Here is a 17,506-nt window from a genome sequence, read left to right as displayed (position 1 = left end):
ATCAGTCTCTCTTTATCATGATAATATGAGCCTCAGTGTACTGTAGCGCAGAGGTCGGAGTACTGAGTCCTATCTGTTAGTTAGCTCCAGTCTTACAGAATAACTTGTATAATAGTCATTCAGTCATTCATTATGGTTTTTGGTTAAATAAAATATAAATGTGACTTAATCACAATCATAGAGAATGATTAAGCCTGTGACCCAAAGCCTACATTTTCATAGCTTGAGATAGATGATGGTGGCCACTCCAAAGCCATGCCTTGTCAGGCCAGTGAGTCAGCAGAGGCAAACTTGTGATTGGCCAAGCTAAGCAGTTTGGATGTGATGGTGATGTGAGTGGACTGGCTGGTCAGACCTGGGGATAGCGTACTGTTCTAGGGCCATGGCTGGTACAGACCCCTGTGCTTTCTCAGCACATTGCACATCAGACTTACTAAGTAATGCCTCAGGACTGGAGGCATCAGCATACAGAGGATCCACATTTTTTTTGGAACCCCTACAGCAATTACAGCTGCATGGTCTAGATGGAGAGGCTCTTACAGATAAGCGTGTATTTTCTTAAGAATACACATTCTGGTATTCATGCTGAAAGTGAAATTGAGGATCTCAGCGTGCCCAGTTGCAAGTCCATCGGCACTGGCTTCCTGCTAGAAAACAAATCCCAGTGGAGATCTATCATTGGAAGGAGGATATGTGTGTGTGTGTGTGTGTGTGGAGGGGAGTGGGGGGCTCACTGTTTTCTGTCACAACCTGAGCTGTGCTCAGACAGTATCCCTGCACAGCGGCATCTTTCACCCAGCCAGGCACATGCCTCCTCCTCGCCCGCAGAGCCCACTGTGTCCAGGCAGCGCCCGCCCCGACAACACATTCATTTACTCCCCACAGGACCCCCACAACCTGTCAACTGGGTCTGTGTTGCAAGCCTGTTTAAACATACCTAGAGCGGATGCCTAGGAACGGCATGGAACTCAAAACACACACTCATGCACTAGTTTCCTTTTCACATCATTAAATGCTTCATTTCAAATCAGGCTTTAAAGATATGTCTAGTAACACCTTGTCATGGTGCTGGGTTAGACTTGAGGGAGGATGCTGACCCTGTAGAGGATTTGGTTAGTGGTAACACTGAGCGTTGAGGAATTAGCACATGGATAGAGTGGTATGTGCATGTGTGTGTATGTGTGGTGTCTGTATTCAGTATGTGCCTGTACATGTGGAAAGACACAATTTAACAGGCTAATGTGTGAACACCATGAGCATGATGACTATGTTCCCATATCCCAAACCAGAGCCTTGGGGCGAGACTTAACTCCAACCTGGAGACACTGTTTTTGTCTTTCAAATAGAGCGATGGTTGGAGGAACAGATGGAGATGTTGGACGCTTCCAGGCATTATTAATGACACACTCTGATCCTAAATGACCTTCAGCAAATAGCATGGCCTCTTCACACAGGATAACTGACCCATGTTATATACAACAAACATGGGTGATTGGAGAAACACTGGGCTGTCGCTACTGTACCTCAGGCTCTAATCCAATCAGGAAGGCTCTCTTCCATTTTTTGCTCAAAGACATCGCAGACATCCAATCATGGTAAACACAATCATACGTTCCAGGAATAGATTTGAGATTCATGCTGCAAACACTAATTCCATAAAGCCCAATTAGTTTCCCCCACAATGGGAGCCATACGCTGAAATTAATCTTCAGAAAGCTTTTCCTGTAGATTTTTTTGCATCAATGGAGGTTTGCATAGTTCTTTGTAGTGGGTGAGGGGATATACTATTGTGACATCAAATCTATCTTACAAGCATATATCGGTAACATCCCTAGCTTTTCTGTTACTTATGGATAACAGTCTATGACACAACCTCCAACTCCTCAATTGCCTGGGAGTGATTCTGATCTGATCATTCCACATTCTCTTACCTAAAGATGAAATGACATAGAAATGACTCTTTTTAAAATGTATTTTATGCTCCATAATCTACAAAATATACTGTATCAAAGATTTTTGTTTGCCATTTACTCAGAAGTGTTATCTATGATTGAGGACTGTGTTGTAATACTCTCAGGTAATTGTAACCGCCACGCTGAAACTCTATCTTGGTAAGTGAATGTTTTTCTACTGAATAGTCTCCATGGGGATTGTACATTTCAGAGATAGCTTTATCAAATGGTTTGCGATACAATATATCATGTTGATCGATTTGAGCAACAATGCCCTGGAATGTTGGCTTGTGATCCTTCTGTAGCCTTGGGTGTCTTGTAAAATCATGCCTTAGCAGTGTTACAATCAACATCTGAAGGAGAAACCGATCAAACTCACTTCTCAAACTCAAAAAGTACAACAAAATATATTATTCAATCAGGGTCCGTCTATGTATCTCCATACTTGTAATTAATTACCATAGGGCTTGCTAATGAGAGTATACATTCATACAATGGCTTGGCATGTTTATTCAAGATAGCTCAGAAAACCAACTCCCTTATGTATAAATTATAATAATAACAGACCATGAAATCATGAAACAACATCTCCACCCTTAGATCAAAGACTGAGGGCTGGCTAATCAATGCTCATGAAATGAGTCAAAGATCAAAACACACTGCCATGCCCATTGAACTGTAGGATGTTCTACCAAAGGCTTTAGACATACAGTAGATCCCAGATCCTCCAGCCCTTTATGTTTACCCTCCCATACCTGGCGTTAACAGTGGCTTCTATGCCCAGAGGACGCACAAACAAAGGAGTAATCAACTGTGGAGCAAAGACATGCTTGGGTGGAAACAGAGGATCAGAGTTCATGCTCTTTGTACTGCATGCATTGCACTTTACGTGGATCCGGTGCATAGTCATTTCTCTATCTCAAAACCATCAAGCTACACCTCTCAAACAAACATAAAGCCACATGCCCTCCACCACACAGTACTCGGAGACATCCTTTTCTCTGTGTCTCTCACGAACCCAGTGAGAGAAGCCCCAGATTTGTGCCTTCCCCCCTCCTCCCCATGCACCCCGTCTGCCCCACCCCCAAGTGTGTTTCTGTCTGCCAGGCGCTCCCTGGCTGTCTCCCCTCCCAGTTTGGTGGCTAGGCTCTCACGCGTAACATGGTTTGTCTCTCTCATCACAGCAGTGTACCAGCTAAAATATTTACTGAAAGGAGCACAGCAGATAGCCATTTGTTTCTCCCAAGATGATAGTGTCCCATCCTGTCCCCTATATTAACTTCACCGAGGAGCACAGGCAGTCATCCTCACAAAGTCTGATTTAAATGTGTGCAGCACTGCTATTTCATCCATAAACTCTCTTTCAATCTATCACACACATTCCAATCCCTTCTCTCTTTCTTTCTCTCTAAATAAATAAAAATTGTATCTGTGTCCACTCATATGTGTGGACTAAGACACAAGTATTTAATAAAGTGCACAGGCCCCTGTGATATATTTACTTATAGATAAACTTCACAATGTACACAAATCATATACTATTACTTGTCTATGGATGGCAGAGGACATGATTGGAGCAGTGTAAAAGCTGTATTGCGCCTGACAGTGGGAAGTCATTAGAGTGCAACAGTGGGATGCATGGCTTTGATAATAATTAAGAACACTCTGTTTGTGCAGATTCCTCCTCAGTCGCCCTGAGTCACACATGAAATAAATTAACGTAGCTAGCAGCACCAGGAGAAAAGGCTGATGTTCCAATCCCCTCAAACTATTGACAAAAACAAAAACTTGAAGAAGACGGCTGCTGATTGGTAACTTAGCGACAGATCCCTTCAAGCAAATAAAGCAGCTATGCCAGCTTTCGGCAAGAACAATTCTTTTGTTTCAGTGAGGATGAGATCAATTAGACGGCGAATAAGCTGTCCCTGGAAGAGTTTGAACACACTCTCCGAAACAGAAGTTCTGCATCTTCTCTTTGAGGAGCAGAGTAGCTATTTCTTTCAATTTATATGATGCTTCTGTCTCTTGTATTGGCATCAGGGAGCTCTTAAAATGAGCAGAGACAAAAAAAATTCCACATCAGGGATGAAGACAATTTTTTCTGTCCAATTTGGGTTGCTGTAAGAGGTTGATCATAAGCACATCCTGGGATTTTGAGCGAGGGTCTGTGCTGACGCTGCTGTTGTTGAGGCTGGAGCACACTGAGCAGCCAGAAAGCCGGGCTGACAAGGACCTGTACTCAGCACAGGGAGAGCTCTCATCCAGAAACAAAGGAGCTCAGGGGAACAAAGGCAAAAACACCCCAAAAAGCGACTTGAAAACAACAACAAAACATCTCGGAACCCTCCAGAGGAACAGCAGTTGGGTGATTGCCAGCTGCACTACAACTCCAGATTACCAGGCTCTGTGAGAGCCTTTTAGCAATTGCTTTGAGCTGTAGCATCTCCAGCTCCTTAATCAGACGGGCTGGGGAGGGAGGGAGGCAGGGAACGCACGGTTGTGACACGCAAAGGGCTCAGCGCAGCGGGCGATCGACTCATAATCAGCAATCAGATATTAGAGCCAGCCCATGGGGGCGGGGTGCTAATCTCAGAAAGGTCAAGAGCCTCTCCACAGTTTGTCAACCTTGCCACCCCTGCAGACACACCCATACATTGTCTGAGAGGGCCCCCTTCTAGGTTGGCCCCTGCACTCCATTCAGTGTTCAGGACCACAGGGCACACCAAGAGGCGCACCATGGTGGAATGTTTGTTTGACATCCTTCTATGAATCACCATTGTCAATAGATTAGAACAGCTATATTGTTTATTGAGAGAAACACTATTCCATCAATCAGGCCCCTGATAAACCTTGGCCTGTCTATTTTAAGCCACACCATTTTAAACCACATCAAATTCAATGCATAATATTTCCCTTTTAAATCCTTTCATCTTATAATTAGCACCAAAGCTGCATTATTTTATTGCAAAAAAATATGTGCATATAAATAAATTCTAAGTGGACTGTTCCAACAAGGCTGTTTCCCTTTGTTATTCATGCTGATATTACAATTCGCTTTGTACAGGTTTTATTTGGAAAAGTATGCCTAAGGCAAGTTACCCAGAGACAGGCTGTTTAGCAATCCACGTTTTTCTCCGTTCTTGCGAACTCGTTTTACGTCATCTTTCATTGCTAAGTACGGTTCCAATCCAAAGAACACAAGTCACCAAGAACACCAAAAATACCCAAATACCCTCTTTCATTGAGGATGTATCGGATGGTGACTTGGCCAGCGAGAACGCATCTGATTTCCCAGAAGTCATTGAAAGATGTCAGGAGAGGCGGACAAACTTCATAACTGTAAGTTTTTACTATTACTTTACTCCGTCCTCGGGGTCTTGAAGAACATACTTGCGTTCTTAGCATTCTTCGGATTGATAAACAGCCTTAAGGGCCCTATCTTGCACCCAGCGCAATTGACTTAGTCAACGACGCAAGTGTCATTCCTAGTTTGCACTCGACGCAAAACCGACTTTTCCCTCCACAGACGCAAGTCGAAATGACTTTGCGCTCCGAAAATTCAGCGAATTTTGCAGTTTCCGAAAAACAATAGGGGTTATGCGCAACATTATTCTGGGTTCTACAAAACAGGTAACTACTTCCGGCCGGCCGCTTTTGAGGTAAACACAGCGTAGTAAAGGGAGTCAGATGGCTGAGCGGTGAGGGAGTCGGCCTAGTAATCAGAAGGTTGCCGGATCGATTCCCCGCCATGCCACATGATGTTGTGTCCTTGGGCAAGGCACTTCACCCTACTTGCCTCGGGGGGAATGTCCCTGTACTTACTGTAAGTCGCTCTGGATAAAAGCGTCTGCTAAATGACTAAATGACTAGATTACTAAAGGCCACCTACTATAGCCGGTGTTTAAAGGAGCTACCCTTAATTACAATTTCCCATGTACACAGGATTGCCAAAAGGACTTCCAGAGCCCCGAGTACCCTGGGGAGATAGCCTTTTTTTTTGCTCGCAGATGATTAAAACAGTCAAAAGAAGACTGTACCTGTAGAAGTCCAAGTGGACTCAAAGAATGCAGTGTTTGGCAATCAACTGCAACAACTACCAGTGTGACAGTATTTATTTACAGGTCAATTTTGTCGATAGCGTAATCTTTTACACATGCTAACTTTAACGGTTTTTTTGGCCTAGTAGTATACTAGTAAACTTAAATCCTTCTAGGAACAATAGGTCCTAGCTATAGAAACCCGAATAATGATGGATATGACACTAAATTAAAATGAGCTTCTTAAATTAATTTGCTGAATTCATATATTTCATTGATAACTTAGCACTAGTTGTGTAGCTGTGTAGCCTACTGTAACGTTGTAGTTAATGTGTAGAGCTAGTGTTAGTGCTACCTCCTGGGAAACGGTCTAACGTTAGGCTATTATAACGTTATATGAACTCATCACTTTATTCCTGTCACACTTAGCCTAATGTAGAGAGTAATACAACTTATAAAATCCTTGAACTTCCCTGTCAATATAAGTTATTTGGATCACCTAGCGCTGCAGATGTGTACAGAAGTGAGAAGCGGAAATGATTACATCTGTTTTCCGGTTCGAACGCTGAGCACTCCTCATAACCCCTATTCTGACACTGACCAGGAAAAACGTGGTCTAGGGCCCGGTCTTGCACCCAGCAAAATTGAATTAGTCAACGACGCAAATGTCATTCCTAGTTTGCACTTGAGCAAAGCCGACTTTTCCCTCCACAGACGCACGTCGAAATGACTTTGCGCTCCCGTGGGCGGTTCAGCAAAGCGAAAAAGGAGGCGTGTTCCGGCGCAAACGTTCCCTGGTGCTATTTTGCAGTTTCAGAAAAACTATTCCGCCACTGACCAGGAAAAACGTGGTCCCAAGTCAATGGCGCGTTATTCTGATGCTATTTTAAGGGCGCAAGCTTGGTCTGCCGGGGTCTTCTTTCTGCAAAGCTACGTTACATTGTTTTGATTTATGGCATGTTACATTGTTTCAATGATTATAAAAATACTTTCATGAGAAATCTCTATGTATGTGAACTTGATTTGTAACAATTGTGGCAATTTCCTCCCACGCCTGTTTAACCAAAGCTAATTTGGGTGGGTTTCTTCTCCCATCTCCATCAGGATCAGAATCAGAATTTGGTTTATTTGCCATGTAGCCTATGTTACACAAACACGGAATTGACAGTGGCAGGAAGGCGCGAACAATAAATATATAGGGCCTACCGGTCTTAAATTAAGTAAAAAAGTACAATAGTTTAACAAATTCTAAGAACTAAACAATTTAAAAATATAACAATAAAATAAAATATATATATATAAAAATAAGAATTGGAATGAACAGCATGAGCGGACAAATTAGTGCAATGAGAAAACTGCTCTACCTTTCCCATACAATGTCATTTTTCTATCTTTTACGGCCCTGACGAGAACGTCGGTCTCCTCGGATGTGAACCGCTCCTGGCGTGCGCCTGGCAAACCCGCCGTTATAATAGCAATCTGCCATGGAACAAGCGCTGCTCTTAAAGGGAATGTGAGATGACGCTCTGATTGGTTTATAGCACGTTACACCCAAACCACACCCATTAGTAATCTAGCTCCTTCAGACCAACCCATTTTAGATTTGCGCCAGGCGCAAAGTCATTTATCCCGCCGGTATAATAGCAACAGCGTCGGAGTCCCGTCCACAAAGTTACTTGCGCTTTGCGTTTTGATACTTGCGTTTCAGATCGTCAAAAAAGGGGGGTAAGTTTCATACTGGAGCCTGTACTTTGCTACATCCTGCTTTGTTGTGACGACTCTTAACCATTCTTGTGTCTGTGTCTGAACAGAACTACCTAGCAAGGACAGTGCCCCCCTACTGTTAGGGAGTGCTACTTCAACAGATAATGATCAGCCCCTTCTTCCACCACCATGCCTCTACATGAACAACTAATAAAAGTGCTCTCTCTCCTTTGTAAACAAGACAGGTCCCGGAGAGTGGGCCAAGACTACCTCCGCTAATGCCACCTCTATCCTTAATCATCGGAACTCCTGCCACCTCGTACTTCTTACCTGAACGCCCCCTAAACCAGTCCTAATGTGTTAGTGGTTCTCATGGAGAAGACAGAGGCATGCTTAACCCCCAGACTTCAGATCCTCCCCCCCTTCACATCTCTCCCAGCCCCTCATCCAGGGCACACCAGATAGCCTTCACCGAGACAGAGAGACTTTAAACTTTACTCATTCAACCACTCCTTGTTAGCCATAGCTTAGCTGTCTATACCCTGGCCCGTGCTCTGCATATAGGTACATGAAAGTGCAGAGTTTGACAGGCTGTTGACAACACCTCTGACGTGTCACAGATATCACACTAGAGAGACAGCAGAGGTCTCTCTCACACACACACACACAAACACACACACGAGAAAACCATTCCGTTCCCAGCTCACCTTCCCAGGATGGACACTGAAGGAAACAGTGAGGCTGATTTTAAATCCCACAAACAACAATGCTTCCCTTTTACTGAGATCTGATTACAACAGAGAAGACAGCATTTCAGAGGGACGCAGGTCAGCTCTGTCGCAGTGTCAGAGCAAGACACTGATCTGTTGGAGTACGGAGCATAGATATCAGACAAACTGGAAAGAGAAAAAAGGAAACAGAAAGAGAGAAATGGAGAGAGAAAGAGAGAGGAATATAGACAGAAAGATGGGGATGGGGAAGGACAAGCCAAACACTGCAGGCTCTGGAGGAAAATACTTCAGCTCAGTCAGGACCCCCCCTCTCCTCTCTCCCTTTTTTTCTGATGAGAGAAAGAGAGGTGCCCCACTGCCAACACCTCGCACCTTGTGTGTCTTTATTCCTCAGTATTTGAGTCAGACAAAACGCAAAATCAATAATGCTTTTTCTCCATTTCCTCTTTGATGCAACTTCAAAAGGCCAGTGGACAACACTCCAGAGGCCAGGGTCGAAAAAAAGGTAATGGTACAAAACACTCAGACACTAAAAGTAGTTGAAAAACCTTTCCACTTCCAAATCCTTTGCTCAGTTAATGTTTCAGCTTGGGCCAGATGAGGTTGAGAAGTCAAGGTTGAACAGAGCAGCCATGTTGCACAAATGGCAAAATAGAGAGCACTAGATTTGATAATAATACCTGCTACACTGGATGAAGAAAACATATTGGTAGAAATGTTAAGTTTTCCAATAGATGAACTTGTAGCTGCTGCGAAACGGTCTGATTGAATCATCCAGACAACAGACTGAGAACAACATCCCCATTTTTCCTCACTGCTCTGGGAGCATAATCCACTGACGACTGGTTACTCTGTCCTTTCATTTTCTCTTTGACAAATCTAGGCAGTCTCCTCTACAGGTTTAATTTCTCTCTTCACCTTTATACACTGCACGTCCCTGTCCAAACTGCTTCTATGCAGCTAAATAAGAAATCCATGCTTTCAATGGCTAGTCAATATCTCATTAACCAGTCCATCCAGTGGTCTGAGCCAGCAGACAGACAGGCAGGCAGGCAGGCAAACAGGCAGGCCGACAAACAGGCAGGCAGGCAGGCGTCTCACTACAAGCTGCAGACACCGGCACAACTTACACACTTTAATAACCTGTAGAGACACCACTTTGCTTCTTTCCAGCCAAGCATGGAGGGCGTTCATTAACACAAGCCACACAGACACACACACAAAATCACACACAATCACACCATGCAATACCAGCATGTATTCACTGTGGATCTCTGTCGACTGGACTGATGTTTGCCTTCATCCTATTCTGATGGTTATCTGTCCCATAAATGCTGTTAACCCCATTTGATAAATTATTGATTAATTGTCCTCATATTTGTAATATTATATACAAATGGAGTCACATTAGTTAAAAAGCATCACAACATACAGTACAATATGTAGATATGAAGCTATCTGTAAACAATTGTTTTTGCAATCTGACCTTATTTTTGAACCATGTTTGGTTAAGTTATTTTTGCCTCCACCTTAAACCCTACCTCCCTTACTCTCTCTAATATCCTCAGTCCTTAACTGGATGATACTCAAGCTTGTTAAACTATGCTGTGGTGTGTGTAGGAGTCTTTGGCATGCAATGGTCAAGAGCCTTTCCTCACTCACTGATACACAGAGACACCGAGCACATCTATTTACTTGTTAACCCTTAAACCAGTTATAAAATTTAATGTGGCTTTGCATGTGTGTCTTCAGTTCAGGAACATTATTTACACTCTAGTAAACACACTAAAGCACATAGTTACAGCCTGCATCTGACAGCACTCATCTGACAGCAGTCCAGTATTGCGATGAGGTTAAAAAAGCATTGCGATTGCCCGCAGAATTATTGCTCTTGTTGAATGGTTAATTATAATATAGATGAAACACACTTTACTTTTTTCTGTCTTTTTGCACATCAAACAGCCTTCTTTAATTATATAATTACTATTTGGAATTTTCATCTTAATTGTGCTGAGTAGGCTGGCTAATTTGCATGGGGTAATGAGAGGGATGTTTCCATTCCAGGTAATTAGGTACTTGAGAGAGGCTGTGGTGTGGCTGTGAGGCTGGAGATGCAGAAGAATGGTGGGAGGGATGGAGGTGGAGAGAGACCCAGAGAAATAGAAAGTGAGAGACAGAGAGAGGGAGACAGAGAGAGAAGAGAGAGAAAAAGAGAAAGAGACAGATACATGCTTTGTTGACATACTTTACTGTCTGTCTACTAATGTGCATACACCCTGTAAAAATGTTTGTATTGTAACATAAATGTCAATACCTGTCTCTTCTACTCTTTGGCTTTAATACAATGGTATCCTACAGAGTATTTGCTTTTTTAAATGGACAGAATTTCCTATCCAACCACAGTCAATTTCACCATAATTAATTAAGATTAGCAAAAAGGTGTTTGTGCAAGTATTCAATCTCTCTATCAACCACACAACAGCCGAAAAGGGAAAAATATGTAATCAAAATAATCTCGAAAATCTGCCCACAGTCCATTTCAAAGAAATATCTTGTCCATGACACCAAAATGAAGGACAGTAGGTCAGAGGGTCGTGTTCATATCTGCCTTAGCGGCAACGCCTGTCACTCTCCCACCACTTCACACCACACTCACACATAACTAGGAAGTAGGCAATCTGTACCTCAGCCTGCTCACACACAGTGATGGACAGGCACCTTGAGAGAGAATTTCACACGGCTCTTCCTCTCAGTCCAGAGGTGTTGAAGGCCGTCAGAACTCACCTGTTTAAAAGGGACCTAGTCACCCTCACTGTGACTGCAATACAAACAGCTTTACATCAGACAGATACAGTGTATGGACATAAAAGACCATTGAACATTGCAACACAAATGTGTTGCATTTATTTATAATCCAAATACTTCACAGCAGACAAATACATTGTATAGAATATATTTTTTTAACACACTGAACACTACAGCACAAATGTATTTTTTCCTCTCTTTTTATTCATGGCATTTTTATTCTAGATCTAGAACACTATAGATACCACAGTCTATATTACTGTAAGAGGCTGTGTGTTTGCAGTGCCTCAGTCAGAAAGCCAAGAAGAAAGCCGAGGGCTAAAATAAGCTGTCCTGGGATCTCGTCTCCTCGGCCAGCCCTGACACTGCATACGACCGCTGCCGCTTCCTCACCTCAGCTATGGTGTGTGAAGCCGTGCAATATGTGTGCATGCATGCATGCATGACTGTGTACATGTGAATGTATGTGCATGTGTTGGGCTTTATTATGTGCATGTGCGTACACGCTAGAATGAGTGTCATTTAATTTGAGTGTGGATAGATGTAAATGCAGTATAAGAGTGTGTGAGTGCCTGTGTGTGTACGTGTATGTTTGGTATGTGGATGTCAAAAAAGGATGGGACGCATGTGTGTGTGAGAGAGCGTGAATGAGAGAGAGATAGAGAGTGAGGGAGTGAGCGAGAGAATGACAGAAAGAGAGAGTGACAGAGAGAGAGAGAGAGAGAGAGAGTGGGGGTTGGAGCAGAGGGATTAAGCATGCAGGATCAACATTATAGAGACTGGGAGGACCACGTCTAGCCTGCATGGCCACACAAGTATACACAGCTACCCCCCAAAAATAGGTCAGTGGAACACAACACACATACCCACAGACAACCCACCCATGTGCACACACACACACAAACACACGTTCACACACCAGTATAAACTCAAAGAATCACCATCTGAAAGTGAAGTCTGTGACTCCTGTCTGTGACCCACGTTGAACGCTACGACACACACATCTGAGCAGACATGTCCTCTGGGCTGGAACAACAGGATTAAAAAGCAGAGCGGACAGACAGAACCCCCCAGACCCCCTACACCATCCTCCCTAACATCCACTCCAAGACCCTACAGCTACCTGGGGAGCCCCAATCTGCTCCCCTCATCAGGGTGAGGACCACACTGACTCTGGTTTCTGAATTGCCTCACAAACCCAGACTCAAACACACACCACTCTCACCAAGCCAGACTTCACGTGGTGAAAATAAAACAAGTCTCGTCACAGACGTCATGTCTTTCATTTAAAATGCGGAATATGCAACTTTCCCTACTGAATAAAATAGCTTTGATGAATAAATTAAATATTATAATACATCATGTACATATAGTAAACTGAATACCCTCGAAATCAACACATTCAGATTCAGAGGCAGCCTCCTATTACTCTCTATCTATCTCGCTCCCTCATTCTCCCTTTTCCCCCTCACACTATGTGACACTCTTTCCTTGCAAGCGGCTGAAATGGAGAGTTGGCAGGCTGTGAATAGACAAGCTTCACTCCCCTCTCTACTTGTTACTCCGAGGCTGTCTCATGCACAGTGGTGGATCAGCATGCATTCTGCTCTTACCTTTCATAGCTGAAATCACAAAATACATCATTAAGCTCCGAGTCCATAAGAGAACACTATCACCAGCGCAAAGCCTTCTACTGCTGTCTCAGCAGCAGCTGGCCAGCACAACTCTGTCTCCCAGCCTCCGAGCATGACCACACGAGAAGCCATGTGACTGTGACATCAGCGCTAATGTCCGCCTGCTCCCCGCCCCCTTGCCTTTGATTGGCACAGCAGGCAGCCAGTGGGGGCGCTGAGAGCTCAGGCAGAGAAGCTGGCCCCTTTCCCACTGATTTCAGTCAGAGTGGTATCTGAGGGCTCACTAGACACAGCACACTTTCACTATCGCCCCTTGCTTATCTTCACTGGAAGAGTCATAACAGTGGTTCTGTTCTGTACCAGACATCTCCTCTTCATGGATTTTCCTTTCGCTCTATATGTTCTCCGTTCCTAACGTCCAAATGTGAAAGGATAAGGGAGAAAAATAAAGAAGAAAGGGGTGGGTTGAGGAAGTAGAGAAGAAAAAAAAGATAAATGAGGAGGAAGAAAAAAAGAAATGGAAAAAGATCGGAGATATGATTACATTATAATGCATATAGAACATTTAGAAAGAGAGAGAGAGAGACGAAGAGGTGGGCTGAGAGGCACTGTAATTCCCCATGGCTCAGTGACAGCAGTGGCCCTGTCCTTCCTCACTTGTCTGTAGATAGGAGAGATCTGTATGGCTCCAGATGTCTCGGAGCAGCCCCTCTCCCCTGACCTCTCCACAGGACACACACATCTCTCCTCTCCTGCCGCTCCCTCACACCACGCTGGCAGGTGAAGAAGGGGAGATAGTGACGAAAAAGGTTTTGCTGATCTCCTCCTCCCCACAGCGACCAGAGGATGAGTTTAGCCTTATCGTTCTTTCTCTCTCCCTCCCCCTTCTCTCATACTCTTTCTCTCTCATTCTCTTTCTTCTCTACCTTTCCATCTTCCTCTCTCTTTTTCTCCCTCTTCCCCCGCCTTCCGTCTCTCTTCCTCCCTCATATAATAATCTGCTCAGACCTTTACCAGCTGGCACTCTCTGATACAATATTCTGGTTTTAGTGCAATCCAGTTCTGGTCAAGCCAGCTTCATTTTGAATCTCCATAAATAAGCGGGTGTTCATATCATCTCTTCATGAGAAAAAAACGCTAAACATGTCATGGCTTTATTTCCAGCAGTCTCAAAAGCATCAGTTTATGAATACAGTCAGTGTAGGACACTGGACAAACTACAAATGTTTTCTTTGCTAAATCCACAGACTAGAATAACTATACTTTCCTCAAGGATCAGAATGACTCTTGCTTAGAGACTTGTTGCTCTTGTGGTTAGTGGTAACTGATTAAAATGTTTGTACTCGCTGTGATATATTGTTTTTATTATTGTTGTTTTTTCTACAGGTACACTTGCACTTATGGCGGTTCATGTTGTTTAATTGTAACTTGTTTAACTACATGCTCTTATGGTTGTTCCCTAAAGATGATTATTACACAATTACTACAGTGACTTTATTCATTCATTTTCAATATACTGTACTGTACATGTTAAAAAGGCAATAGAAGTTAGTTGTTAAGTTGCCCAGATAGAGCATAACAGTACATGTATCCACAACACATAAAACATGAATATTCTGATTGCTAAAGAAGGGGAAACCATACATGCCATCACATTCAAATGAACTCTCTTGAACAGGCACCATCAATCTAGTAAATGTAGGGCTTTCATTAGGACCCCTAGTATGAAACATTAGATACACTAAACATATTGCTCATGCTATTTCAACATCGCTCTGTCACTGCACAGTATCTAATGAACAAAATTGAATTTGGAATTCAAATGAGGCGTGTCATGGTCACAAATAAGAGAAAAGGATGCCTTGGTAAAAACTTGACAGATTTTTTCTTCTGTCAAGTCTGGAGGTTAGAACCACAAGAGCCCCCATAGTTGTCTGAATGAGAACACCTACCCACGCTGCAGGGAGTGGGTAAACTGTCACTCTGTGGTCGACTGTGTGAAAGTGCAGTATCCATCAGACTCAACTGAGGGGACAGTTACATCTGCTGGTGCTTCTGTGTGCCTGTTTTCCTGTTTAGAAAACAGTGTGGCTTGTCCCTCTCTATGACCTTTCTATCGCTGTCGCACACACGTAGACATACATAGACAAACACACGCTCACACATTTCCACACACTAAGATGACTGGCTGGATAACAAAAGTTTTGTCTGCAACTTGGTTATCTGAGAGTGGAACATCTGTGTTCATCTCTGTCTCTGAAAGTGAGAGTGGGAGTAGTTGATTTGTCAGAGTGCATTGTGTTCGGTGTGGGTGTGTAAACGTGACCTAGTGAGTGTTTAATAAAAACTAGACACAGCGCAAATCATTCACTGATACAGTACCAATACCGTAAACATCATGAAGTCGTCTCAATGTCATCTTCAAAATAAAAACAAGTATACAGTGGCTGTAAGATCTTTTTTTTTTATCTCAGTGAAAAACACTTCTCTTTGTGCATCCTTGCAAGGAGAGTCAACACAATGCCCTTGCCTCTCTGTGTGGTTGTTCTCCCTATTCCTGACACTGACCCCAGTCTCACAGCCCTGTCAGGTTAGCTCACACCAGCTACAGTACTGTACTCTCAGCTAATGAGAATCCTGGGCATCACTCCAATGTCCACACTCGTTTTCCAGACTGGACAGCCACAGATACACTGTCTCAGGCCATGCTCTGGTACACACTGGATCTGAGCCATGGGGCTTCTGAGGACAGCTGCTGCCAGCAAGACCACTTCCTCTGCACTTGATGGTCCAATCTCTCTACCACCGGCCATTACCTGGGACAGGACGTCAATACTGGTGCTACTGAAGTCATTTAGACATTGACTAAGCTAGAAAACACCATTTAACTAAGTCTCAATTGTGTGCATGAATATGGATTGATGCGTATTCAATACCCTTCTTTTAAATTGATTGAACGTTCTGATTGAAAGATTGAATGTGTCTGTCCTTTCAGGTATTGATGGTACATCAGGAACATCATGAATACCTGATTACCATCCCAACGGTGACGATACTGGAAGGTCCCCCTAGGTGTGTGAAGACCCCATCCCTCCACTGTCTGTGTACCACTGGGCTGAGCTTGGCTGCGGAGGCAGGTCCACACACACACATTGCCTCTGCTCTGCATAAACACTGGCCCAGTCAAGTGTCTCGCTCTCCTCACTGATTAATTCAAGCAAATGTATTTATTGTAAACAAGCCCTGTGGGATGGAATTCAATTGAGAGGAGGCGCCGAGCCTCCACTGGTGCCCCCGGAGGAAAGAAGAGGACCAGAGTCGATAATGGCCTCATTAGCAGTCTGTCAGTAGCCATCCCACGCACTGGGCTCACCACACAGCTGATACCACCTTAACTCCTACACCACTGGAGCCGCGCGGCCTCCCCCCCACCCTCCGTCCCCCTTTACTCTACGCTCCGCAGCCCCAGGACTCTCCAGCTGACTGTGTTCACCCCCCACACCCACCCCCGCCCGCGACAGGAGACATCTCATCATAGCTAACTAGGGGGTGGGGGCCCTCCTGCCTTGAACAGCTAAACCACATTAACACGGTCTGACAGACAAACGGAAACAATACAAATCAATTTTATATGCCAGGGATTGCAGGGCAAAATATTGAACGGTAGTAGTAGCTACCCATACAGATACCCCTTGACAATCATAAACCAATTTAGAGCCATTTTAGGCAATTTCCTAGGACTTCCACATGTACGGGAAGACTTCAATATATCATAGAGACAACAAAGGGAATATCTTTTTTCAGGGGAGACGGGTCTCTTTCAAATGAAACTTAATGTCAGTATGAGCATGGTAAGTGTGGAAACATACATAGATGTTGTGCCTTAAGTTTCACAATATGTTTACCTACAGGAAATGCTCCTCAGCCATCATGGAAAATTGGTTTTCTGTAGAGCAGTGTGGAGAGGATTGTTGCAACAGAAGCAGTAGAGAAGGGAGGGCTTCTGATAGACACATGACAGTGTGATCAGGGAAGGATCTCCATTAGTGAGTGTTCTCTGCTCTTTATATTCACAGCCTTAGGCCAGCTCTGCTCAGTTCCACCATTGCCAACAAACACACATTTACACACAACACACACACACACAGTGTACTGTATACACTGTATACATGAGACATGTGCATGAGACCAAGAGGGGAATTGAGACAAAAGCATTAGTAGACTGACAGTGATTAAATAGGACTAATATATGAATTGATCCCACAAAATAATCATAATCTTCCCCAACAGAGTAAGTAAATTCCACCAATTCCAAATCATATTTCCATATAAAAGTAGTCTGATTAGTTTGACAACAACAATGGCACTCTGTACCCGAGAACATGTTTCAGTTCAGACAAAAGAGGGCATTTGCAGGGCATAGAAATAAACATCACAATGTCAAAGACCTAGAATGTTCTTTTGCAGGGGAGTTCATGTCAGTTTCAAATTATATTTGGACCCTACAAGTTATTCTGAATATGGAGAATTTGATCAGCAATGTAAACTCCACTTGCGCCTCCTCTAATTGAAAGCATCAGATGCCCCCCAGCATCTACTGTGTACTGCAGCCGCTTCATAGATGTTGTTGACTTGGCTTTACA

General features: G+C 43.7%; 1 protein-coding gene across 4 annotated transcripts in view; it reads right to left on the bottom strand.

Moving 5' to 3' along the window:
* The window catches only part of roraa (RAR-related orphan receptor A, paralog a), a 160,715-nt gene that overhangs the window by 32,624 nt on the left and 110,585 nt on the right, over positions 1-17,506 (bottom strand). Inside the window, exon 1 of one of the 4 annotated variants that reach the window (XM_047034165.1) lies at positions 12,843-13,016. The exons of the other annotated variants lie outside the window; for them this stretch is intronic. Within the exon in view, the coding sequence (XP_046890121.1) occupies positions 12,843-12,873 (31 nt within the window). The 5' untranslated portion in view covers positions 12,874-13,016. Of the gene's footprint in view, positions 1-12,842; positions 13,017-17,506 lie in introns of those variants that run through there. 4 annotated transcript variants of the gene reach the window in all.

The sequence above is a fragment of the Hypomesus transpacificus genome, chromosome 14 (assembly GCF_021917145.1).
Source record: "Hypomesus transpacificus isolate Combined female chromosome 14, fHypTra1, whole genome shotgun sequence".
Lineage (NCBI taxonomy): Eukaryota > Metazoa > Chordata > Actinopteri > Osmeriformes > Osmeridae > Hypomesus > Hypomesus transpacificus.
The sequence above is the reverse complement of the archived record's forward strand: the minus strand, read 5'-3'. Positions and strand labels throughout refer to the sequence as shown.